The 27,536-nt window shown below is 46.6% G+C and overlaps 1 protein-coding gene across 1 annotated transcript in view; it reads left to right on the top strand.

Annotated features, from left to right (window-relative positions):
• LOC142591262 (glutathione hydrolase-like YwrD proenzyme) overlaps positions 1 to 27,536 on the top strand; it is a 116,973-nt gene that overhangs the window by 14,305 nt on the left and 75,132 nt on the right. The window contains exons 2-4 of the mRNA XM_075703600.1: positions 1,218 to 1,371; positions 5,679 to 5,832; positions 14,320 to 14,523. Of these exons, the coding sequence (XP_075559715.1) occupies positions 1,218 to 1,371; positions 5,679 to 5,832; positions 14,320 to 14,523 (512 nt within the window). The remainder of the gene's footprint in view (positions 1 to 1,217; positions 1,372 to 5,678; positions 5,833 to 14,319; positions 14,524 to 27,536) is intronic.

Genomic DNA, 27,536 nt, shown 5'->3' with positions numbered 1-27,536 from the left:
ACATCGCCAAAACATGCAAGACTTGGGTAGCTTATGTCCGCGAACAAGTACACACTTTTGCTTGTTCGCCATGGAAACCTTGGTGCAGCTGTGTACAAAAAAAAAAGGGTCGCAGTACTCAACGTCAGTGCTTTTATTCTTCCCTAAAAAACGTTGGCTTCACCTGCTATACATCTACCAAGTACTTTCATAGCAATAGTGAACTTAAAGGCGCTTTTGCAAAGATGATCAAGGCCTCCATGACAGCGATTATATATCTGTACCCCCTGATAAACCTAGCGCACAGCAATGTGGATATGTTCATGGGTTGTTGGTTAAGATTGAATCATCCTTTAGGTTACAGCAAGTTCGCACCTGGGTGTTGAGCCGAAAATAAAAGCAGTAGTTCCATTCAGTTCGAGTTGAATGCACTGAGACTTCATTCCGGTTTCTTTCTTGTTCCAGTATGCACATCTTTAGAACAGTTCTCGAAGCGATTCCCAACACGATTTGTTCGCTCCGCAGTTCACCTGCTCCTGCCCCATGACGATGTGCTGCACATTTATATGGTGCATTCCCTAGAATTTCTCAGTAGGGGGTAAAATTGGGCTCCCTGGCCGTCGAAGGACAATAAATGGTGCTTTTACAAGATTCTCTAACGTTTACTTTAATTATTTAAAGCTACAACATTAACAGAGATCAACGCAGCCATCTTAGACAGTGGCATCAGTTGAGTGCGCGGTCCGTAGAGAGGAGCTTGTATGCGTCCATCCACATTTCCGCGTTCGATGTTAACGTCATCCGTAGTGGGTACCTGCAAAACAGTAAAAATGTGCCGTCTGAGTTCTATAAGCGCAATTATTTCAATGTCTATACATAAAAAATTTCGTGGTCACAACCGAAATGTAAACAACATATTGTGTTTCATAACCGCACATTTCCATTTATCAGTATAAGACTGCAAATGGTAAAAAACGCTGTCATAAATATTTAAGTAGGAGCCTAATACACTATAGGACACGCATAATAATAGGGGGTATATTTAAGTGCTATGCTGTGAATCAGACTTGAAATTGAGCGAATACACCGCATTTTCTACGCATCACGAACACCACAGATGAACTGGAACATGTGAGCAGTATATTCAAAGTGAAGTGCCATCATCCATAGACACCTGAACTCACACACCACACATCCACTAACAGTGCTGTTTCTTTTTATATGTTTAAAACCTGCAGATGTGCTGCGCCGTGGAGGAAATGCTGCAGATGCCGCAGTTGCCATGGCTGCCTGCATGCAGGTCCTGCAGCCCGACAGCTGTGGCCTTGGAGGCGACTGTTTCGCCATGTACTATAACTCTCACGAAAAACGCGTGCACTGCGTGGACGGAAGGTGAGCGGCGCAGAGAGGTGGGCGTACTGCCGTAGTTCTTCGTTTGCCGTCTTTTCTTGTGCAGCAAATTTCTCATGCTATTGAAGAAAAGTTTGAGGAATTAGTGTGGATGACGTAGAACGGGGGAACACAGCCGATTCATCATAGCCATTTTGTGCTCTAGCAGCGGTTATATTATCGTTTACGTCACTACATCACAGAGCAGCAAAAGAAAATTAAACGCTAAGCCATTCCTGAGACTACGGGGAAGCGTAAAACCTAATAACTTGTCTGCTTTAGCATCATTGGGTCTTCCACCGGTTTTGGTTACGCGTTTAGAATGGCTTATTCTATATGCTGCTCTGCTGTGGAAAGTCCGATGCTTTAAGGTGCCAGGTGGGGCTTGTCTTTCTTCTACACCTGCCTACGCGCACCGCTTCTTAATGACTCCGCCGTCAAGCCTGCCTACTATGCTCATAGTTTCTCTTCTTAACTAATACTAGATCACCGATAAAGACAAATTTCCATGGCTGCTTTGTTTCCGTTTCTAACAGCGACTGACAGGTATTGGATTGCTGCAAGAGGACTCCGTTCAAACCACATTTCTCGCGTCTTCTTTATATCGTAAACTTTCATAGGTATCTACTTAACCCCATTCAGCTATGACGTGTGACATTAGTTAGCGCGCTACGTACGTTCCTTACTCGCATAATTTATGTTGCAAGCGCATAACAGCCAGCGATTTCAACGTGTGGAAATGACGAGCACTGCGTTCTTGAGCCGTAGCTTGCCGATTTCTGTTTCAGAACTGCACCCTGGTTTTCGAGAACGTGATTACTACATCGAAAATCGCATGCTGCACATTTTTCCCACCTCTAGCTCTACAGAACTTATCCAATAAATCCGGATCTACTGCTTCGCTTGGAAAAGGTTGTGCGCTACGTGAGTTCTTTTGACGGAGGGGATATTTTTATGCGCGCTCACTGGCACGAAGCGATTTAAACCGGACGAAGCTGTCAGCATAGTGTGCCTTAGCGTTAGCGAGAGCAGTTGCACATCGCCCATCATTGGAAGATTGCACTCTTCGCTCGTAACCACTCAGATATATGCAAACTATGTTACACACATAAAAGAAGAACCCGCACAAGATCTCTTCTCTCAATTCCGAAAGGCACCCCCTCGGGAGATCTACACAGCTGAGGACTAAGAAGAACAAAAAAAAGGAGACCACCCAAAATTATAAACATGTTCTGATATACAAATGAACATACCTGCAGAATGTTCATTACATGTGTAATACTTCAAAGCGCCATTATCTTAACCTAAGAACGCTTCGCTTGGATCGACAGACAAATGTGATGTGTTCTGCAATATTTCTGAAACGCATGAAAATTACTAATGCCGCTTTCTCCCCCCCAGTCAAGAACGTATAACGAGAGGACGAGAATGCACGCGGGCTTAAGTTTATCCAGCGCACGCCGTTATGCTGCACATATATTTCAGGCGCTATACGTGTGCCCATATCGAAATCGTTCCTCCCAGAGATAGAAAAAAGAGCCGTTGGTACTGCCAAGCGCGTATTGAACTTTAGAAACAGGGATCTATTTTCAATGCTACTTCGTGGCTCGTGGCCACGAATGCGAAAATCGATGATATGTTAACTCCTGCTCCCCATGTGTCCCTCGATCGCGTTTGTTTTTTCTCGAGTTAGTAGAAGTAATCGCGCTCCAATGCACACAACCTGGAAACTGCATTTTTCCTATTTCATAAGTTCTTGGGAAATTATAGCGACGGTGTTGAATACCGGCTCACCCCTATGCATTAGTTTATGCGCATCGTGCAAGTGTTTAGCACTCAAGTGGCTATCTCGTGCGCTGGCTTGAGCCCAAGGAGCTCTTTAATTACTGGTTGCGAAAGTAATTTCTAATGAACGGTGTTTTAAAAGTAGAAATGGGGAGTACATTTTATGGTGTATATTATTTGTACTTATCGATAGGTCGTATAAGTAAATCATGGATATTGTACCGATGAATGTCACTTAATCGGAACTGCAATATTTCGGAAGCCTTATATTATCACGAAAAAGAAATGTGGCATTTATTACCAACGTTCGCCTCCATATTCTATGAAAGGAATACATTTCTGTCCCGCGCTTGTAAACCTGCTCACAAGAGTAGTAGAGCCTTCCGGCAATAAATAACTGGATTTTTTCGCTTTATTCTATTACAGAAAATCTGCATTACTCATTTCTTTTCTTCTTCAATAGGCAGAAGGCAATATACTATATAACAATTGCCCTCTTTCCTAAAAAGAAGGAACTTGTAGCGTTACTTTGTGGAATATCTTAGGTCACACTTGGTTAAGTTGTTCATAATCTACGTTGCTTCCGCTTCAGGGCGCAATGCAAGAGGTATTGTAGAAACACTGTACCTACAAACTCCCCCTCAAATTACGCGTTCCGACGTTCAAAACTGCTCGATAAAATTTGTTTTATGCTGAATGCGTAGCACTATCCACTGCCTGCGTCTCTCGCAATTTAGATGCTGGTTGAAAACAGGATGTAAAATTTTAGTGGCCGTGGGCACTCGAGTAAATGATACACATTATACGCAAAAACAGGCATCGGGGCTGTTCTTGCGCAACGGCCTGCTGAGCGCCCTTAATGCGCGATCGCATATGCCAGCCAGAAACTGACCAGAGCCAAATTGAATCACAGCGTCATTGCCGTGTGACTCCACTGATTGCCTTTCCACTTTTAGCCCCACGTTTCTTTCAATTGATGTCGACACCATAGCTTTTGAGCAGCGAAGTGACGGCTCATAGACTTCATCTCGCACTACCTCGCTGGCTTCGCCGGCAGGCTTGTCATTTCGCCGTATGCAATCAGCTTCTCTACAGATGCACTTACATGCCACGAAGTCATATATAAATTTTCTTCCATCCACGAACCTTGCATTCGGAAATCTATGTCTGCTTTTACACCAATCCGCAGTGTGCGCGCGCTGGCGTTTTTTAAAACCTACGAGCGTTTAGACCAGTGGCATTACTGGCGTAGAATGTTCAACTTCGTTTCTAAGCTTGTTTACTCATGCATACACTGTCAGCGCCAAACGTTACAATGTCATCGTCAAACAGGTCCTATGCATTCTGTTCCTTCCCCGCGAAGCGTACGAAAGACCTGTTACCAGCGTACGGCCTGTTACCACTAACTTCAGCGGGAAACCATTAGATATTAACATTAAGAAAACAGATATTAACATATATTATTGCAAAGTGATCAAATCGTTCCGCTTATATTGCAAAATATCCCTTAACCCTCGCCATCGGCAACCTAACTGCTACACGGAGTTTTCAGTGCTTGTCTTGATTTGAATAATACTTTTGATAGCAGGCAAACATAGCTTTCCAAATCAGTTTTCTTGAGAATACCTTAGCAGTTGCCCTCGCCTACATTCAGAGTCTCTCGCTACTGCACCTGTATTAGCGAATGTATATATTGAAAACTAAAGAGTTCATAAAGCAGTCAGAGAGAGAGAGAGAGAGAGAGCGAGAGAGAGAAAATAGAAATTTTATTTGCAGAAAGGCAGAGCTGGAATCATCTGATCCATATTACTCATCAGGTGTGAGCTGCAACAGATAAAATACTGTGTTGCACTCACACTTTTCTTGCAGTTATGACTTTTAAGCTTTAAGTTTTTTTACTAACATCTAACATCTAATTTACAGCCTGTGAATTTGTAATGTTTTCACACACTTTTGTTTATTTGTGGCAATTTCATTGAATGGCTTAAAATGCACTTCAGATTTGCATACGTGTCCTAGTTATAAAATATAAGGCATTATAATTGCTTTTCTCGACACACCTATTTATAGTTCAAGCATGTTCAACCCTCATAATGCTTCGCTTCGTTTCGTCATATCCTTTGACTGCTTGCAAAGAGTTTACCGCTTTTCCTTCGACACTATGGTCGTCAGCTTTTATTGTTTAGAGCGCACATTCTTAATTATCCACACTTTGCGTGCTAATTTCCTAAAGAATACGGCTGAGCACATGTATTGATAGGTATCAGTATTTAAGGACAGAGTGTCCCCTCCAATCGCCCAGTAACATTATAGTTTAGTATTTGGCAGGTGGCGCTGTGATATCTGTGATCTTTAAGCTTCGGAGTGCAAGTTTAAGATTTGCCATACATGTGAATGTTTCCCTTCGAATTCAAAATGCCACCGGCTGGCACCCATTGCACCCATTGCATGGTACAATGGGTGCACCGTGTTCTGCAGGAGTAACTAGTTACTGTAGTGCTGACTTATCTAACAACACCTAACAGTGGAAGGAGCCCCGCCGCCCTGACGTTGGAACTCATGCAGTCTAAAGGCCACAATGAGTCGACACGTGAGCGTCGAACGTATGGTTTACAAGCGACGGTACCAGGCGCTGCAAAGGCCTGGTTCCACATCGTCAACCGCTTCGGTTCACAAAAGGTATGTCTGCAGGGGACGTTCACGAAGTCCAACATTTACACAAAGTGGCTACTGTGTGGTAAATTTGTGGAATTGAACAGAGAGGTTGATTGCTTCTTGGATCGTGCGGGGAAGATATTTGGCATTGAGACTTTAGGATGCCTACGTTCCACTGTATGAATACGACACGGCGCATATATATATATATATATATATATATATATGTATATATATATATATATATATATATATATATATATATATATATATATATATATATATATATATATATATATATATATATATATATATATATATATATATATTCTTACGTGCGAAGGAGACCGTTTTTAGCCCTTACGGATGAAGGGGACCGTTTACTTTAGGTCGCGAAGGTGAGCTCAAGAGCGGCCAGCTGGTTAATCAACTCAGCGTCGTTCTCTTCTTCCTTCCTCTACAACGGACCGCAAGCACGTTCACCGGTCTTCGTTTTCTTCATGCGTAACATTCCCCTCGTCACAGACGAAGCCCACCGGGCGAGTTAATCCATTTGCCTTGACGTGAACAATTTCAAGCGGGCGACATGGACCACTTGTGTCTTGGCAGCTCTTCTACCACTCGCCGTGAGGCGAGCTATGTTATACGTGACTTCCGTGAGTCTGTTAACAATAACAAGCGGTCCATCGTAGGTAGCCAAAAGCGTTTGGCATAACCCGCGTTTCCGTACTGGAGTCCACAGCCAGACTAAATCACCAGGGCGATAGGTTACCGGACGATGGCGAATGTCGTAGCGTTCTTTCGATCTGTCCTGCGATGCCAAAGTGCGCAAACGAGCAATACGACGAGCTTCTTCGGCAAGGCAGAGAGTCTCCGCGACAGTGGGATTTTCATCACTACAGAAAGGGAAAACAGTGTCGATTGTGTACCGGGGTGGCCGTGCGTACAGCAGGAAGAAAGGGCTATAGCCGGTAGTCTCGTGCTTGGCGGTGTTGAACGCGTACGTGATAAAAGGCAGTACGTCATCCCAGTTCTTGTGGCCGGATGAAATACACACGGATAGCATGTTTACAATTGTTCGGTTGGTGCGCTCCGTAAGCCCATTCGTTTGTGGATGGTATGTTGTCGAGTGACGCAAGTGGGATCCACACAAACGAAGCTGCTCCTCTACGACGTCCGGTGTGAATTGTCGTCCACGGTCGCTGATGATCACGCCGGGCGGACCATGTCGCAGGATCACATATTGCAGCAGGAATGTTGAAACGTCAGTGGCAGTTGCGGAGGGCGCGGCCACCGTCTCACAGTAGCGCGTGAGGTAGTCGACGCAAACAACTATCCAACGATTTCTCTTGGCTGATTTTGGAAAAGGACCTACGAAGTCAATGCCCACTTGTAGGAAAGGCGTGCTTGGAGGCGGGATCGGCTGCAGGAGACCAGCTGGAGCAGTAGATAGCCGTTTGTGGCGCTGACACTGCAAGCAGCTGGCCAGATACGTCTCAACAGACTGTCGCATTCCAGGCCAATAAAAGCGCTCCTGAATCCGGTAGAGCGTCCTCGCCGAACCTAAATGGCCAGACGTAGGGTCATCGTGCATAGCACTCAGAATCGCTGTGCGAAGGCTCTCCGGTACCACTAGGAGGAAACGTGCGCCAGTGCTGGAAAAGTTCTTCTTATACAGGAGTCCATCACGTACACAGAAATGGTTTGCTGCCGTCGAGGCGGTCGCAGCCGTGAAGAGCGGTGTTAATTTATCGTCTTTTCGCGGTTCGGCTTTGAAGCAGTCGAAGTCTGGAAAACGCGGCGACACAGAAGCCACGAGGTGATCGAAGTCGCCGGCGTCACAGTCTGTGATGCTAAGTGGCATACGCGAGAGGCAGTCTGCATCAGCGTGTCGTCGACCGCTCTTATATTATACGGTGAAGCTGTATTCTTGCAGTCGGAGTGCCCAGCGCGCAAGGCGGCCACAAGGGTCACGAAGATTCACAAGCCAACACAATGAGTGGTGGTCGGTGACCACTGTAAAGGGGCGTCCATACAGGTTAGAACGAAACCGCTGAACCGCAAATATTACCGCGAGGCATTCTTGTTCCTGACAGTGTAATTCTTCTCGGGCCTACTTAATGAGCGGCTTGCATATGCGATCATGTGTTCGCGGTCACCGTAGCGTTGAACTAGGACGGCACCAATATCTATGCCACTGGCATCCATATGGAGTTCCGTCGGAGCTGAAGGACTGAAGTGTTGAAGAACCGGTCGTGACGTCAGCAGAAACTTCAACTGACGAAAAGAAGAGTCGCACTCCGGAATCCACTCAAAGGGGGTGTCCTTCCGTAGCAGGCGTGTCAGCGGATACGCGACGTCGGCGAATTTAGGAATAGATCGGCTGAAAAAGGGACAAAGCCCCAGAAAACTACGGAGCTCCTTGACAGAGCGCGGTGCACTGAACGCTTCAACGGCTGCTGTTTTCTGAGGATCAGGGCGGATGCCATCCTTGTCGACAAGGTGCCCAAGCACAAGGATTTGGCGTTCACCGAAGTGGCATTTCCTAGAGTTTAAAACTACACCAGCGTTTCTGATGCAGTTCAGGACAATATCCCGGCGCGAGTTGTGTTCGCTGAAGGTGCAGCCAAACATGACGACGTCGTCGAGGTAGCACATGCAGATGTTCCACTTCAAGCCGCAAAGAACAGTGTCCATAAATCTCTCGAAAGTTGCCGGAGTGTTGCACAATCCGAATGGCATCACATTAAATTCGAAGAGCCCGTCAGGGGTTACGAAGGCAGTTTTCTCCTTTCCAATAAGAAAATTGTACACATCCTCAGCCACTCCTTCAGCAAATGTCCCGCTTTATCTTCTTCCGACATGCGAGCACTGACCACCTTGCACCGCTTTAATACTTCTTCGATATATGTTGTGCACGTCTCACTCGGTAGCTGCGCCCGTTGAGACAGTTTCTGCTCCGCACGCTTCTTTTTGGCGACTGAGTCCCCAAAACACGCCTTTAGCTCGTCAACAAAATGTTCCGACGTCGTAAGAGCGTCCTCGTGGTTCTCGCACTACACGAGGGCGGTATCGGTCAGGGAGAACACCACATTGGTGAGCTGATCGGTTGCATCCCACCCGTTGGACTTGCTCACTCGTTTGTAGTGGACGAGCCACTCGTCGGCATCTTCCCCCGCTTTGCCTCCGAAGGTGGGTGGAACTCGGTAGTATGGCAGTGGACTGCTAGGCGCTGCCCTCGGAGCGGCTGCTTCTTCTGGCATGTCGAAGACGGTCACGGCTGATGGCGGGAGGCCGAGAAGTCGACGGCTTCGACGAAGCTGTGGCAGTGACGGTTTCGTTGTTGTAAGCGGTACCCAGCACCTCCACCGCTTTGTTACGTGCGAAGGAAGGTTTAGGTCGTGAAGGTGAGCGCAAGAGCGGCCAGCTGGTTAATCAACTCAGCGTCGTTCTCTTCTTCCTTCCTCTACTCTGGACCGCAAGCACGTTCACCGGTCTTCGTTTTCTTCATGTGTAACAATATATATATATATATATATATATATATATATATATATATATATATATGTATATACTTTGAAGAGTTCTATGCTAGCTGCGATAGGCTATACCTATGCTATAACGACTGTTTAACGGCATTGTTTTATTGCAACGTAGGCGTCAACCAAATCAAACAAGCGGCGTCTTGGCCGTGCGGCCGGTATTAAAATGTGGTTTGGTGTGACAATATAGGCACCTACGAAAGGAGGGAACACCATAAAAGAAGTATAAAATAGTATTTGTGGGGGATCGCATTCACTACATTGTCGCAGAGACGAGGAAGGCAAACCCACATTTGTATGCGCTCATGTGTTGAATGCGCTCCATCAAAAAGCCATCAATATTACGTACCAAAAAGCCAGCATATCTGCACTGGAACACAGCAAGGAGCAAAACAAAGACAAAACAAAGAACAATGTGAAAAACGTCAAAGCATAAAGCAATACTTTGAGAAAAAATAATGGCCATTCACTGCAGGTGGCGTAACTAAAGGAATCTTAAAAATAAAAGAGATATGTCTCTGAGGCGATTTCATTTCAGCCAATGAAAAGCCAGCCACGAAGCGTACGTTGAAGCTCCGAATTGGTCGTATCATCAGGCCGTCATTGACAACGCGCAGGCAGACTTCGAAATCCCTGATGAATCATCGAGGAGAGCGATCACCAGCGCAGCTTACATCGCAAACCAGAAGCTGCGGTGTACGACCAGGCTGGCGGGAGCGCAACCGGCACCTGTAGAGCATATCCAGAATACGAGAACATGCGTTTATTATTGTAAACAATGATAAGGTATCTATGCTCAGATGCAGAAGGAGCGTTTGTAAACGTTCGACTATAGCGAAGGAATTTTTCATGATGCAGTAAAGCACTTGCAATGTCTTAGTGAGATTTTAGGCACTGAGAAGCCGGACCCCAAGAACTTCCGAAGGTTGAGAACTGCCATATATAACGCCGCCTGATCTAACATATCAGTTGCTCTTATATGCCTAGATCTTAGAAATTATTGGGTTTTACGTACCAATACCACGATTTGATTATGAGGCACGCCGTAGCGGGGACTCCGGAACTTTGGACAACCTGGGGTTCCTTATCGTGTACCTAAATCCAAGTACACGGGTGTTTTCGCATTTCGCCCCCATCCAAATAGTGCAGCCGTGGCCGGGATTCGATCACGCGACCTCCTGCTTAGGACCCCAACACCATAGCCACTAAGCAACCGCGGCGGGTGCATACATCTGCAAAAACCTAATTCGCACAAATAATAATTCAGCTCAAGACATTTTGTTTTATCATTACCCAGATGTGCTTTTTTATATTGCGAAAATTAAGCTACCCCACATCAATATTTAAAGATAATCGTGCGAAACGAAGCGCATTTCTCTCTCGAAGAAAAACTCAATAAAGTTACTGTTACCAACAGGAGTCTCTAGTGAGCTTCCAAACGGAGAAATAAAAGAGATGGAGTGGGTTCCTCACGTGCGCCATTGACAAGATCTGAACTGGCGAGCGTACGTCGTAATTGACAGCATTCGTAAAGAATCTGAAAAATTTGCTATTGCTGCCTTAAAGTACGCTTCGTGGAAGGTAAATGCTAATGACGTAGAAAAGCCATGCTGTAAGAAAACGGCTTTCATACCAAAGAAAGGAAGAGCATAATTTTTCTCATAATACGTTTTTATGAAGATTGTGCTCAAATTTTCATAGCATGAAAATTACAAGATCTTAGAAGAGTAATGTTCAATCACTCGTAGGTAGGTGGTGTACGATATCTTCACTGAAACCAAACGCACAGAAACGCACGTTGGCCAGCCATGTGTTGCCCTTTGTATTGTATAATGTTTCCTATCCTGTCTATATTTCGTAAACTGACCACGTTTGTTCTTACAATGCCGACGTATGCTTAAATGCATTGTTCGTTTTTTGTTATCATTCGGGCTATATTTCGTTGTGACGTTCAAATCACGATGAATACTTGTTCCAATAAAGGATGACAAGATTCAAATGACAACGAAAGCAGCGAGTACAGCAGCTGCTCGTGAAATCTTAGCTCATGGATTACGTTGTCCGCCATTTGACTTGTATTAGTGGAATATAAGTTTACCGATGGTGCCCCCTTGCATACGGCGAGGTCCAACTATGTTCGCGTTAATTGCACAATTTTATTAGGGAAGCCTGTCCTTATACACGATTTTTACGCTGCTCACGTGTGCGCTATATTATGTGATCACGTGGTGACAATTTCATTGCTTGCCTCTGACTGCCTCCGCTGCCTCTGCTTAAGATGAGCGCGCATAACGCCGATGCGGCCCATCAAATAGCTGTTTTTGTTGCCGGCAATGACAATGACAATGTGAACTGCACAATGCTTTGTTCAAAGCTTTGGACAATATGTAAAAGCCTGGTAACCTTTACCTGAGCGGATTAAGCCTCGTTGAGAAGCTTGTAAAGCCGCTGTGAACAGTTAATAACATAAGGTAGGGATAAAAAGTGCGAAAGTGTACACTTGTGCTTACTTTCGGATCCTGAAGAAAACAATGAGATTATTCTGTACTGCTCTTTCTTTTTACTTTATTCACGAATCCTTGTGAAAATTCCAACTTACTAGTTCTTTATTTCAGTAACATTCTTCGGTGTGATGACATCTGTTAACCTCTTTCCTACCTAATCGCTAGATCGTACGCACTCTGAAAAGTCATCGCTTTTTCGCACAAAACAGGAAAAAAAGCTGAAATTGATGTGTTGAACATAATGCTGTGATAAAAAAAATCACGTGCAAAGTCTTCGCTCATTTGTCCTAGCATGCGTAAACATTGGGTCACTCGCTCATATCCACGCAGCCCGGTGTCAATATCAATTTATTAAGCTTGATCCGACCAGTATAAAGCCTTATCAACCCCCATCGGTTGCTATAAACCTTTTCGAGGATGTTCCGACCCTTATGAACTCCTATCGACTATTATACCCTGGATGTCCAGCGAACCTGTTGTCAAATCACCACTACTTTTGCTGAGCGGGTATGCGTTGCATTTTTGATGGTTTGGATGCTTTTTTAAGCTTGTTTTTTTATTCAAACGTATGCTGTTCTGTACGTTGTATGGGGAGATTTGGTGATTTCGGTGAACGCATGCGCCGTTCGATTCACTCTGTTGTGCGCTTGTAGGATCTGCCTTACGTGGGCATGCACCATTGCATTTTACATGCTGTTGCTATTCGGGCATTCTGGCGGTCTATATTATTCCTGTCTGGTGATGTGTTAGGTGCGGGGAAGCGAGAGGTCCGGGACGACGTCCAAGGAAAGACAAAGGATTTATATATGCAATTACATGGTGAGCATTTGCATGTCCTAGCTGAAGTTCTATTACGACTAAGACTAAGAGCACGCGTACGAGACTAAAAACACGTGCGGGTCAAAGCGCACGTACAAGTCTCAGCGCACGTCTAAAGCACTCAATCTCTCTTTTTATGCACTTCATTATCTCCTTCCTCTTGTCCTCTTGTCAGAAAAGTCAAGTGTTCTTCTCGGCTAACCAGAAACGGTGAACCGTTCGAAAAATCTCGCCCATGATGTCACATCGTCCCGCTTGCCTCCGACTCCAATCTTGCACGTACGTCCTCGCGTTAGAGGCAACGACATGGCAAGCAGGGGACACGACGTCGAATTTGTTCCCACAGAAGTCCTGACGTTGTCTCCGTTGATCAATTAGTGACCCATTTGTGACGGTCCGTTTGTCAGGGTAAATCTCCGGTTGAGTGGAAGCGATTTTTCCAAGAAGGACGGTGGTTGTGTTGACTCGACGAGAGCGCCACTGTGAGCATGTCACCATGGCGTCGGGCCAACTCTCTTCAAGGCGGACGCTCATTTCGCCCGTGAGCTTTCGTTACGCTATCGTAGTGCGGTGCTTAAACGTCTGTCTTAACAGCTGCCTTGCCCGCCTCCTTTGGTTATTATGATTTAGTGTGGTCGCTAAACGTGAATCGTAGCATATAAGGTTGATGTAGTAATTACCATATTGACGATAGACGTTCTTTCACCGAGTGGTATCGCTAATGCCTTAGCTAATTGTGACAATTTTTCCGCGATGCACTTTAAAGCCTGCAGCCTTAAAAATAATTTTGATCATATTCACACACTTCTTCATTGCCTTAAGCATCACTTTTTCCGTTTTGTGTCATTTTAAAATGTGGCTCTCCTCTGATCTGAATATATACAATGTCCATGATTACCATTGTGAATGCCCTCACCGTACCAGCGGTGCTCATGGAGGTTCTGCACTCTTGATATCAAAACAACTCTTATACAACTGGCGCACAGACATTGAAGTCAGTCTTGTGAAATGCGGATCCGTTTGGATTGAACTTGAGCCGGTCAGCAGTATACATAACAAAAAAAAATCCATATTTGCCTTCATTTATAGTCCCCCGTCTTGTGACACCGGTGATTTTAAAGTAATGAAGTTCAGTCCTGATAATTCGCTGATAATTGTGGCACTTACATCTCCACAACGAGTCAAAAAAAAAGAGTCAGTGCCATGGACAGAATGCGAGACCAACTAGCACGCGTGGAATCTCCAAAAAGAGCTTTTTACACCTGCAATTTATCAACCCGATTCAATAAACCAGGCAAGAATGTCACTACGAAGAGTAAACCGATGACCTATAGGAGTAAAAGCACAGTTAGTCACATAAAAAGAGCTCCCGGTATGGGGGTCGATAGCTGATCATCTGGGTTGATGATAATCGGTAATCTATCACATGAGAATAAAACGAAATGTGGCGGGGCTGCTGCAATTGTCATTCGGAAAAGCGCCATCATGCAACTGATTTAGAAGCCACGCTCATTTAAAATGACGAAGACTGCAGTTTTTATAACTGCAACATTTTTTCTGCATTGACAGCACTTTCCATAGACAAAGGAAAGTGTTGTGTGTGGCCATAATTCCGCTTTGGACTAATACTCGCTTGTACTACGCAGATGAATTTCTCCGAGCTGCTCGCTCCCGCAGTGCACTACGCCGAGTGCGGCGTCCCAATGGATCACATCAAGCACAGCTTATGGGGGATGAGGCTCAAAAGACTCAAGACGATGCCCGGGGGGCATTTCTTCCTGGACAAAGACAGGCAGCTGCCCATGGTGGGTCACTCTGTGGTGAACCGACCACTTGCTCGGCTTTTAAAGGCAAGTACGTGAGGTAAAATATAGTACGAAGGACATGGCTGACTTTGTTCCTTGGGCATTGCGCATTGCTCATACTTCACATAGTGGTTCATCTGCTATCGCTTTGCGGAACGCCAACCGACGCTGGCTGGACATGTGCCTGCAAAATGCTTTGGATAAGATCGATTCCCAATGTACGTGGGTTCTGCAAAGCTTCAGCAGAACTAATAGTTTGGCGAGTTGGTACGAATTCATAGTAAAATATTTTTGCGCGCACAATTCACAAGGACACAGTGAAGCCGCTCGGTGCATAAACACCCGTCGAGAAGAACATGAACGTTCTCTTCGTAAAGAAAATCATTCGCACTTGTCAAAGCACTGCAATCTATGCCACTGTGATCCGGAATTTTTAACACAGACATTTTGTTTTCAGATAAAAATAAACTAACACGTGAAATCACAGAAGCATATTATATCAAAAAGTGCGCTGAGAGATGCATAAGCCAACCATCGGTTGTAATCACTGAAAATGAATTTGCTTTTTTAAATACTGGTTGAACCTTCTTATTCTGTTTTTTAATCTGTTTCTGTTTTGCTGATATGCTCAGCACATGCCCATCGCTGATAGCTGGGGTATATATGTTCTATATCTTTCCGAAAGTGAAATAGTTGTGAGTAAGCGCTCGTGTGTCCCCCCTTCACTGTGTCCTTGTGAATTGTGCGCGCAAAAATATTTTACTATAACTCTGCAAAACTTCTCTTTATATAAGTATATATTTCAGATGACGCAGTTGTTTTACTTCTGTTTTTTTTACATTGTGGTTAGTTTTTTCCGAGTTTGTTGTAGTTATCGTTGTAATGTAGCCGCACGTGACCGACGAAGAGAACCTTGACGTCGGTACCTATCTCCAGCGCGCCGAAGAAGCCCTACAGCTCGCCCGCCTACGGATCAAGAACCAGCAGTGTACCGACAGCCGACATTACAACCTCCGACGACGTGGCGTCGAGTACCAGCTTGGCGACCATGTTTGAGTTTGGACCCCAATACGTCGACGAGGACTCAGTGAGAAACTATTGCGACGCTATTTCTGACCCCACAAGGACGCCCGACGTGTTGGCGAACTGGACTATGAGGTCGTGCCAGACGGCATTTCGCAGTCACAGCGGCGCCGCGCAGCATTTGAAGTGGCCCATGTAGTGCGTCTTAATCCATTTTACGCACGCCGACGAACTTCCTTTTTTTGTTATTTCTTTGCTACGGGTGTTTTTGTTTATTACTTTCGTTTGTTTGCAGCATAGGGTCGATGCTTTTTTAAGAGGGGGGTATTGACACGTGCACATGTTGATCTTTCTCGGGTGACCGCGTTTCCCCGCTTAGGAAATCGTATGGTACAGCGCAGGATACGCTTGCATGTATAGGAAGTTTCAGGAATGTTATCGATGCTTCTATTCGCTGTCGCCGAACCTTGTGGTATCTGATTTCATCGCCTGAAGCGAATGGTATAGAAGTTTGTGGAAGACACGCACGACCCAGCGATTAGTCTGGAACATTCAACGACTGCTGTATAAAAGCCCACGCGCTTGACCCGCTGATCAGATTTTTCGACGATCGCCGATTGTGTTCCCCGCTATCGTTGTGCTATAATTGTTGCCTGTTTTGTGGGCACAGGTTCGCCCAATAAATGTTAGTTTTGCCGTCCCAACTATTGTTACTGTGTTCTTCAAGGTCACCACCACGTGATAACATATATATATATATATATATATATATATATATATATATATATATATATATATATATATATATATATATATATATGTGTGTGTGTATATATATATATATATATATATATATATATATGTGTGTGTGTGTGTGTGTGTAACATCGAGTCAATGTAGTGAATATGGTTGAGCACCAACAACACGCCACAGCCAGCGTCCCGTGATCTTCTCCTTCCTCTCTTCTTTCTTCTTTCTGTAACCGGACCCATGGGTGGTGAAGCGCCCTCTCGGGGCATGGTAGGCGAAGAATTGCGAGGGAAGTATGGCTTCATCCTCGAAACGTGGACGACGTAAACAGGCGTCGGACTTGAGAATGCATCAAACTGTAGCGGCGCAATCACGTAATTTACGTCGTTAACTGGGCGTAGGACTTCATAAGGTCCTGTGTAGCGAGAGACAAGCTTTTGGGAGCGGCCACCCTAGCAACGAAAGTAGCACCCAAGCACCTCAGGCAAACCGAACATCGCGATGGCACCGGTCATAATGCCCTTTTTATACATGCTGCGAGGCTAGTAATTGAGATTCGGGGAATTCACGTGCCATGTGAGCGCAATCGATGACCTCACGAGCGCACTAGTTGCAACACCCGACACAGAAGGGAGGATGGTGTCAAACGGCAATGTGAGGTCGCGACCATACAAAAGTCAAAAGGATGAATATCCTGTAGTGTCTTGTCGGGGCGAGTTATACGTGAACGTTACGTAGGCCAGAGTGGCGTCATAGTCGCGGTGTTCGTTGGAGACTTACATCGACAGCATCTCTGTGATTGTTCGGTTGAAACGTTCCATAAGACCGTTGGTTTGTGGGTGATAAGCGGTGGACAGCTTGCGCTCAGTGGCGAAAAAGCGGAGGAGGTCTTCGACAACTCATGACAAGAACGAGCGGCCGTGGTCTGTAAGTAACTGTCAAGTTGTAACGTGGTGAATATTGACGTCGTGGAGGAGAAAATCGGTAACGTCTGTTGCGCAACGGGTGGGAAACGCCTTTGTGATCGCGTAGTGTGTCGTCTAATCAGTAGCGATGGCAACCCACTTATTCCCTCAAGGCGAAGTCGGAAAAGGGCCAAGCAGGTAAAAGCCTGCGCGAAAGGACAGTTCAAAGGAAACTACAATCGGATGGAGTCGTCCGACAGGTGGCAGGTTTCTTCTGGCGTTGACACAATTCGCAAGTTGCGACATAACGACGCACAGAGCGGTAGAGACTCGGCCAGAAGAACAGACCTCGTACGCGGTCGTATGTACACAAAATTCTAAGGTGTCCCGCCGTCGGTTCATCGTGATGTTGATCGAGAGCGTCGGATCACAGATGACGAGGAAGGACAAGCAGCAACTCAGAGCCGTCAGGGTTGATATTACGGTGGTAGAAGATGTCATCGTGCAGCACGAACGTGCAGACACGTGCCGTCTGAGCTGCGAGATTGCACTGCGGCGATGATGGATTGTAAGGACTGGTCGCGTTATCATTTAGCGCGCATTGTCGGTCGTGTCAGTAAAAGCCACCACGCAAGTCGCCGGATCCTGCAGAGCAGGATCAGGAGGATGCACGGGTTGACGAGAGAGGCAGTCAGCGTCCTTGTGGAGGCGTCCAGTACTGTAATTGACAGTAAATAAAAATTTCTGGAGCCCGAAAGCCCAGCAACCAAGCCATCCTGTCGGGTCCAGGCGGGAAGTCCGCCAGCAGAGTGCATGGTGGTCTGTAACGACTGAAAACGTACGGCCGCACAAATATGGCCGGAACTTGGCAAGAGCCCAAACTAAACCCAAGCACTCCCGCTCGATGATGTAGTAATTTTTCTCGGCAGGTGACAGCAGGCGACTGGCGTGAGCTATCACTCACTCAATATCATTCAGTTTTTGGGCGAAAACAGCGCCGATGCCATGGCTGCTTGCGTCAGCGTGGACTTCGGTCGGTGCGGATGGATCAAAATGGGCAACTATGGAAGGGGTCGTCAGAAACCCGATGAGAGCGGCGAACGCGTGAGCCTGCTCCGAGCCCCATGAGAGTGGTGTGTTGTTCTTTAGAAGATCTGTCACACGTTGAGCCACATCGGAGAAGTTTTTCACGAAACGGCAAAAGTTAGAACACAGGACGACGAAGCAGCGCACGTCGGAAGCAGAACACGGCACAGGGAAGCGGCATACGGCGCGATCTTTTTCCGGGTCTGGTTGGACACCGGATAGGTCAACGAAGTGTCCCAACACGGTAATCTGACGGCACCCGAATTTACAATTCGAGGAGTTCATTTGGAGGCCGGATTTTCAGAAGAAAGCAAAAATGGCAGTGAGTCGGGTAAGGCGGCTGCCGAACATGGAAGAAAAAACAATAGAATCGTCAAGGTAAGAGGGACACGTGGTCCACTTGTAGCCAAACAGAAGAGAGTCCGTCACACGTTCAAATATCGCAGGACCATTGCGTAGGCCAAATGGCATGGCTTTGAACTGATACAAACCATCCGGCGTGATGAAGGCCATTTTCTCGCTGCGCATTTCATCAACTGATCTATGCCGGTACCCGGATCGAAGGTCGATGGACGAGAAGTATTTAGCTTCATCGTTATTAGTAACCGTGAACAGCGTATGTGGAACAGCCACGTTCCTGTTCAAGAACACCTCGATGATAGGGCGAAGCTAACACTCACCGTCAGAAACCTGTGGCTGGGTGGTCAAAGTGACGTAAGTAACGGCCTCGGGTGACATACGCACATCGTGAAGCGAGCACAAGTGAGGTGGGCAACGCTGGAAGCATCGGCGAGTTGAGGCAGCTCTAATTGAAGAACGCCGGTTGCGCAGTCGATGAGAGAAGAATGAATGAATAAAAAGTATAATGCAGGAAATTCACTGTCGATCACAGCAAAGAAAAAAGAAGTAGGGCGGCCGGCTATACTTAAGAGAAAGCTTTAGCTGGGGCCCTACTCCGACGCGGCCTATTCAAATACATTTAAAACGCAAAAACGTTTTTCTAAGATAGCGCCTGGACCGATTTTAATGAAATTTGTTGCATTTGAGAGAGAAAGTTAAATTCTAGTGACCGTTGGAAGTGAAATTTCGATTTAGGGCTTGCATTTCGTTAAAAAAATTTGCAGTATCCATTACACCACTCAAAGCGGACAAATTGCATACGTAATTTTACATCTTACGTGAACTTGTAACGTTGATTAGAAGCGTTCTGCAAAAGCTGTATATCGATATCTTTTAAATTATTTTATATTCATGTGTAACATATAAATTCTCTCCGCTGTAGATGTACTATTAGTTGCAATTCACAGAATTGTATTATCATTTTTCGTTGTTGAGTTAGAGTTGTAAACTTGATGGTTTCATTTTTTTATTAAATTTTAATAAAAAATTGACGACGCAACTCAGAAATCGGAAACCAACAGTGACTAGATTTGGAGATTTCCTTTTAAACGCAACAAACGTCGTCAAATTTGGTACTGTGGTTGCCGAGAAAAACGAATTCTCCTTTTACATGTATTTAGATAGGAGCACCCGAGCTAAAGCTTTGTTATTCTCGCAGTACACAATGGAAGAACAACCAGCCCGCGGCCGTCAGCCACACGAAACACTCGGGCAGCTGCTGGAGTAAGAACCTTTTTTAAACATCTACGTGGGCAAGCACTCATAACAGTACGTGGGCTCCAGTGTCGACGAGTGCTTGTACAGGTACGCCGTCTAATTTAACGTCAATTACACTTCTCCTTCTGTGCACAGACAGAGGATTTACTGCAGTATTCGGCAATGCAACACCACCTCTGAGGGTTGCATTTCCTAGTTTTCTGAGAGGGTGCGGCCAAAAGCCCCAGTAACGAAAGGCGACGTGACTGCGGTGAACGGGAAGATGGGCGAGTTGCTTGCGCTGAACGAGTCGTGGGCGGCTGTACCACGTGTTCCGAGCAGAGTTGTCGGCGCTGTTAGGCTTGGCGGTGGGCGAAACATTGCGGGAATTTCCATCAAAATGGCTCAGGTGGGTTGGTGTGCGAGGTGTTGAGGGCCACGAGTTGCGACAGTATCGGGCGATATGAACAATGCGTAAACAGGCGAAACATATCGGCTGGTTGTCCGCAGTTCCCCACTCCTTCAGGTTGCGATAACGCGGAGAGAATCGTCGGGGTGGAGGAAAATAGTAGAAGGGTGTTCGTTAGCTCTGCGATTGGCGACCGCACACATATTGTAAACCAATGTTTTCCAGTTCCTGGCGAACGATGGCTTGTGCGAGGGGAACTGAAAATGTGGTAGCATCAGGGCTTGGCGAACAGAAAGCTGCGGGTGCCATCGCATCCAGTTCACGTGTAACGATTTGCACCACGTCATCTCATGGCACCGCATGCTGCTGTGCGGGTTGAACTTCACACGTCGACGTTGCGGCAGTATAGGGAAGTCTGGCGAATGGTGGCAAGACGCGTCGGCTTTTGGCCTGTTCGAATTGTCGGCACTCTTTACTGATAGCATCAGCTGTAAAGCAGGTTTTGCACATGAGCAGATTAAATGCGCCATCAGCAATGCGTTTAAGCACGTCCCCGGCCTTCTCAGCTTTTCTCATGTCGGGATCGGCTTTACGACAAAGTCTCCGCACGTCCTCGATGTACGAGACATAGGACTCCATCGGAGACTGGGTACGGGACCCCAGTTCCAGCTTCGCGAGAGTTTTACGGCTGGCTGGTTTGCCAAACAACTCTGTTAACTTCTCTTTGCGTTTGTCCCAGCTGGTCAGCTCCTCTTCATGGCTGCCAAACCATACCTTTGCCGTGTCTGTTGTGTTAGCTAGCGTAAGCGTAGGCTCTCATCTATTGGTTCCACTCATGCGTTCGTATATGGTCACCCACTCTTCAATGTCGGCGCCATTGGTCCGGCAGAATGTTCCAGGATCCTTGGGTTTCACAACGAAAACCGAAGCTGACAGCGACGTAGCATGCGACGGCAACGACGTTGATCCCGAATACTCTGCTGCTGCTAATATTGTACAATTTTATTCTTTTGATATATGTGTGCTGCTAATATTGTATAAATTTTATTCTCTTGGTTCTGTAACAATGTAAATTCATTCCTGCTTGGGCCTGCAGTATTCTGAAATAATAAAATAATAAAATACTCACCGTCATTCATGGTGCGGACGAGGATGCGACGTCCACTGCGGCGCTTCGTTTCCAGACGTGGTACCCCGCAGCTCTCACCAATGTGTTAAAAGGATGTTTGGAGTATAGAATATTGTATATACAATATCATCATCATCATCATCATCCTGGCTACGCCTTCTGTATGGCAAAGGCCTCTCCCATACTCCTCCAACTACCCTGGTCTTGTGCTAATTGTAGCCATGTTGTCCCTACAAACTTCTTAATCTCATCCGTCCACCTAACTTTCTGCCGCCCCCTGCTACGCTTCCCTTCTCTTGGAATCCAGTCCGTAACCCTTAATAAACACGGGTTGTCTTCCCTCCTCAATACATGCCCTGCCCATGCCCATTTCTTTTTCGCGATTTCAAGTAAGATGTCATTAGGACGTGTTTGTTCCCTCACCCAATCTGCTCTCTTCTTATTCCTTAACGTTAAACCCATCATTCTTCTTTCCATAGCTCTTTGCGTCATCCTCAATTTAAGTAGAACCCTTTTCGTAAGCCCCCATGTTTCTTCCCCGTAGGTGAGTACTGGTAAGGTGCAGCTGTTATACACTTTTCTTTTGAGGGATAATGGCAACCTCCTGTTCATGATCTGAATGAAGTAATGCAGGACGCCATTATTGCTCAAATTAAGCGCGTCGATGGTAGCACGATAACGCGCTGCGCCTGAGGGAAGGCAGGTAATCAAGGTAAAAAGCTGGGCAGTGCCGATGGTGATAGTGCCATTGGGACGAAATTTGAGGCCACCATCTTGACGCCTCTGACGCTTTTGTTTTGCGTGGATTTAACTTTCAGAAGGAGATGAGGCTTTAAGTGCCGTGTAATTTTTAGTGTTGTTTATTTACATATGGGTTTCAAATACTGTTTTGAAATGCCATGGTCGAAACGACACTTTATTCCAACAAGAAAAATATGGCGCCGATGCAAAAAAAAAAGATGAACACAAGCCGATGATTAATGATGAGTGAGTTTGTGCAGATGAAGTCGGAATAAATGCTTACACTAATTTCCCCCGTGGACTGAAGCGGCTAGCCTGGCCTCACATTAGACAGTGGGACGGTGATGAAAGGGCTTGAGGCAGCAGACGTGCACGATCTCTGTTCCGCGAGAGTGTCGGTCATTTGGGACATCAACAGGTGTAACCCGATAGTTCACCGGCGAGGTCTGCTCTATGACTTTGCAGGCACCAATATATCAAGACTCAAGCATCTAGCGTTATTAACCGGGTGTTCTTGCAGCTGTCCATAGGAGCACATCGTCACCAGGGTGGTAGGAAACCAGGCGGTGAGAGGCATCGTACCGATGTTTGCGATTGTCTTGACTAGCTTCAGTGTTCATACGGGCGCGACAATGACATTGCGCTACACGAGACACAAACTGGTGGCAAATGAATGGTGAATCGTTGACGGGGCCAGAGAAGAAAGAAACGTCGAGTGATGAGGTTGGGTGGCGGCCGTATACTAAGAGAAACAGAGAGTATCCGGTGGTCCGTTGAACAGACGTGTTGTATGCATATGTTACAAATGGGAGAGTCGCATCCCACTTACGAGGGTCAGGTTCAATATACATGGATAGCATGTCACACATCGTGCTAAGAAATCACTCTGTTAGGCCGTTGATTTGAGGGTGGTAGCTAGACGTTGTCTAGTGCACGGTGTTGGACGCTTGCATAACTTGATTACGAGTATTTGAAAGAAATGCCTTGCTTCGGTCGCTCAAGAGAACGTGACGTGCCCCGTTACGTAAGTAGATAGCCTAAAACAAGAAGGCCGGTACTTCTGAGGCAACTCGGGCTGGATGCCGTCTTTGCTAACGGGATGACACATGACTTTAATCGATGCGCAAGGCAAAGGGCACTTCCTCGTGTTTAGTTGAAGTCCGGTATTAGAAAGGCATGTGAGCACTTCTTCTAAGCGTTGCAGATGGTCAGTGAAAGTCGAAGAAAACACGACGATGTCGTCGAGGTAACATAGTCAAGTTTCCCACTTGAGGCCGCAAAGAACAGTGCCGATCATTCTTTCAAATGTGCCGGAAGCATTGCATAGACCGAAAGGCATTATGTTAAACTCGTAAAGGAAGGAAGGAAGGAAGGAATGAAAAAGTGGAGAAGGAAGGCAGGGAGGTTAACCAGTTTAGCCTAACCGGTTTGCTACCTTACACATGGGAGCGGGATGGGGGGGATGAAAGATGGGAGGAGAGAGAGAGAGCACATAACGCAGCAAACACATCGTCAGTTACAGTCCGTCACTCTTGCGCGGTACGCGACATCACTGTCACAGCCGCGTGTCCAAGCCCGTATCCTTCATAAACCGAAGTAGTCCCTTCATCGCCTTCAGCTGCGATGTCTTCTGTCGGCGATATGTGAAAATCGTTGCAACTGACAATGTTCCATTGTCCAGCTGCACTAGAATGGACGCCATGGACTGTCTCTGAACATTATATTCAGGACAGTCGCACAGAATGTGTTCCAGCGTCTCCTCGCAAAGACAGGCATTGCAGAGAGCGTTGTCGGCCATTCGAATGCGAAACGAGTAGGATTTTGTGAAGGCCACCCCTAGCCATAAGCGATAAAGCAGGGTGGCCCCACTTCGGCGGAGTCCAGTTGGCATACAGAGATGCATCAATGAGGCCAGGTCGTGTTGATTGCTGCAGTTGGTGTGGCTGCTTGGTGTGCACCATAGAGAAAGCGTGATCTCCCGTGCAAGCACTTGAATTCTGCTGGCTGCGTCGGACCGTGAAAGTGGTGTGGCCTCTTCCTGTGTGTTTTCAAGAGCTGTCCGAGCGGCTTTATCGGCGTCTTCATTTTCTATGACGCCGCAGTGGCTTGGCAGCCACTGAAACGTCACGTGATGTCCTTTCTCATGTGATGTATCGAGTAGGCATCTAATATCAAGCACGAGCTGTTCGAATGGCCCTCGACGCAGAGCTGATAGCACAGATTTAAACTCGTAAAGACCATCCGGAGTAGAAAAGGCGGTCTATTCTTTGTCCTCTTCGTGCATTGGAATTTGCCAATATCCGAAGCGAAGAACAAGGCTAGAAAAGTATTGCGCGCCTTGCAAAGAATCAAGGGCGTCATCAATACGGGGCATCGGATATACACACTTGCGGGTGATCCTTTTTAGCGCGCGGTAGTCAACACAAAATCTTACCGATTCGCCCTTCTTCTGCACTAAAACGACAGGTGATGACCAAGAACTGGCGGAGGGACGTATGATGTTTCTTTTCAGCATATCGGCGACGTTCTCTTCGATGATCTTGCGTTCGGCCAAAGTAACTCGGTAAGGACGACGGCGTAAAGTATTCTGGTCATCGGTATCGATACGATGGATGGTAACGGAAGTCTGTCCGAGTGACCAAGTATCGATATCAAAGGAGGCCTGGTGCTTCGTGAGCAATTTTAGCAACGCTTCATTTTGAGCAGCAGTAAGGTGAGGACTTATCACTCAAGCAAGGGCAGATGAAGCAGATTTGACCTGTTGAGAAAGAGCTTGCGAGGCGGAAAGAGGAAGCAAGGAGACTTGTAGGGTATCCACATAACTGGTCACTGCGGAATCTTGAGGCAGGAGGATTGTCTCAGTGGTCGCGTTTAAAGCGATGATTAATGCAGAGTTTTCTTTGAACCGCACCAGGCAGCAAGCGAACGCGATCCCATGGGCAAGACAGCGGCCGTAAGGAGTGATGAACACGTCGCCATTGGTGATGCCCGTAGAAGAGAGACATGATTTGCTCGTGACCGGAAGGCAGTACAGAATCGGCAGCAGTGAAAAAGCGCAGTCGTGGCTCATCGGCACTCCCGCTGCAACGAACTGTCTCGGTCATATGGACTATAGGCTGAGGGCAAGTAATTAAAGGGGACGCTGACGAGAGAAAGCCCCAACCGAAAATTAGTTCATGAGCGCACCGAAATAAAATTGCGAACTCAATGTGATGACGGATACCATCAATGAAGACGCGTGCCGTGTCATTCGGCTGATGCTCGAATGCTTGCTCAATTAGCCCCAGTCAGGGATGATTCAATATAAGGCGCCTTCACGTTCCGCAGACGAGAGCACAGGTCCGCAGGCATAAGAGATATAGTAGCTCCCGTGTCAATCAGAGCAAACAAACGCACACACTCCAGATACGCCAATAATATGTTTGAAAGACATTCAGGAGGACTTAGAGCACTTCGCACCGATACAGTTATCCTTCCTAAAACTGCAATGGTTAGTTTTCCGGTCACTGGACATGGAGTTGGGAGACAGGTCGAAGTGACAAAAGAGAACGTCGAAGCGGCGATGAGGAGCACCCTCTCGAGGCATGTGTGTTGTGTGTGGTGTTGGAGAAGTCAGCTGGAGATGGAGATCGGCGAACGGGGGGATTATCGTCATAAGTGCGGTAGACGCGAGGAGGTACGACGTAACCACGACGTTTATTTTGCTGGCGGCGTGGGCAAAACCGGGAGATATGTGCTGGGAAGCCGCAGGAATAGCGGATAGGCCGGGACGAACGCCAGACAGAGTAGTAAGGCGGGTTCGGAGCTCTGGGGACTAAAGGTGCCAGGTGATCGCGAACAGGCGCAGGTGGTGTTATCGGAGACGGCGCGGCTGGCATTGCTGTAACCTGGGCGTAAGAAAGCTGTTGTGAGCAAGGAGAAGCGTTGGTATGGTGGGCGTTCTGCAGTGAGGCCTGTTCCTCCTCAATAATGCCGCGCAGATCCGTAGAAGCAGGTGGGACGTGAGAGATGCTGCAAGGGGGTGAGCCATGGGCTTGCAATTCCTCACGGAATATGGCTCTAATGATAGACCGGAGCTCAATACTGTTTGCCATGGGGTTGTCGGAAAAGTCCGGTTGCAAGCGGATTAATTGCAGGGCGTTGAGGCGCTGAAAGATGGAGATGACCTCCGACACCATCGAAGGGTTTTGAGCGGCGAGTACGTTAGAGGCAGTAGACCCTATGCCCTTATGAAAATGTCGCACGCGGTCAGTTTCTGGCATGGCACTGTCGACACGTGGCAAAGCGGGAGGATTTCCTCAATGTACGAAGTATATGACTCGCCATTATTCCTTAACGCCATAATGAATACCTTCTTCCGCAAGCGAGATAGCCGAAAGTGGACGTGGAGGAGCCCGAACGACGAGACTAGAAATGAAATAGACTTCATACTCTGCGCTAACCCAGGCATCATACAAGATGTGGACGTGCTCAGCAAGGTGCGCTGCAGTGACCATAGGATGGTAAGAACTCGAATTAGCCTAGACCTGAGGAGGGAACGGAAGAAACTGGTACATAAGAAGCCGATCAATGAGTTAGCGGTAAGAGGGAAAATAGAGGAATTCCAGATCAAGCTACAGAACAGGTATTCGGCTTTGACTCAGGAAGAGGACCTTAGTGTTGAAGCAATGAACGACAATCTTGTGGGCATCATTAAGGAGTGTGCCATAGAAGTCGGTGGTAACTCCGTTAGACAGGATACCAGTAAGCTATCACAGGAGACGAAAGATCTGATCAAGAAACGCCAGTGTATGAAAGCCTCTAACCCTACAGCTAGAATAGAACTGGCAGAACTTTCGAAGTTAATCAGCAAGCGTAAGACAGCTGACATAAGGAAGTATAATATGGATAGAATTGAACATGCTCTCAGGAACGGAGGAAGCCTAAAAGCAGTGAAGAAGAAGCTAGGAATTGGCAAGAATCAAATGTATGCGTTAAGCGACAAAGCAGGCAATAGCATTACTAATATGGATGAGATAGTTCTAGTGGCTGAGGACTTCTATAGAGATTTATACAGTACCAGTGGCACCCACGACGATAATGAAAGAGAGAATAGTCTAGAGGAATTTGAAATCCCACAGGTAACACCGGAAGAAGTAAGGAAAGCCTTGGGAGCTATGCAAAGGGGGAAGGCAGCTGGGGAGGATCAGGTAACAGCAGATTTGTTGAAGGATGGTGGGCAGATAGTTCTAGAGAAACTGGCCACCCTGTATACGAAATGCCTCATGACTTCGAGCGTACCGGAATCTTGGAAAAACGCTAACATAATCCTAATCCATAAGAAAGGGGACGCCAAAGACCTGAAAAATTATAGACCGATCAGTTTACTGTCCGTTGCCTACAAAGTATTTACTAAGGTAATTGCAAATAGAATCAGGAA

This window comes from Dermacentor variabilis, chromosome 8 (genome assembly GCF_050947875.1).
Source record: "Dermacentor variabilis isolate Ectoservices chromosome 8, ASM5094787v1, whole genome shotgun sequence".
NCBI lineage: Eukaryota > Metazoa > Arthropoda > Arachnida > Ixodida > Ixodidae > Dermacentor > Dermacentor variabilis.
The sequence above is the reverse complement of the archived record's forward strand: the minus strand, read 5'-3'. Positions and strand labels throughout refer to the sequence as shown.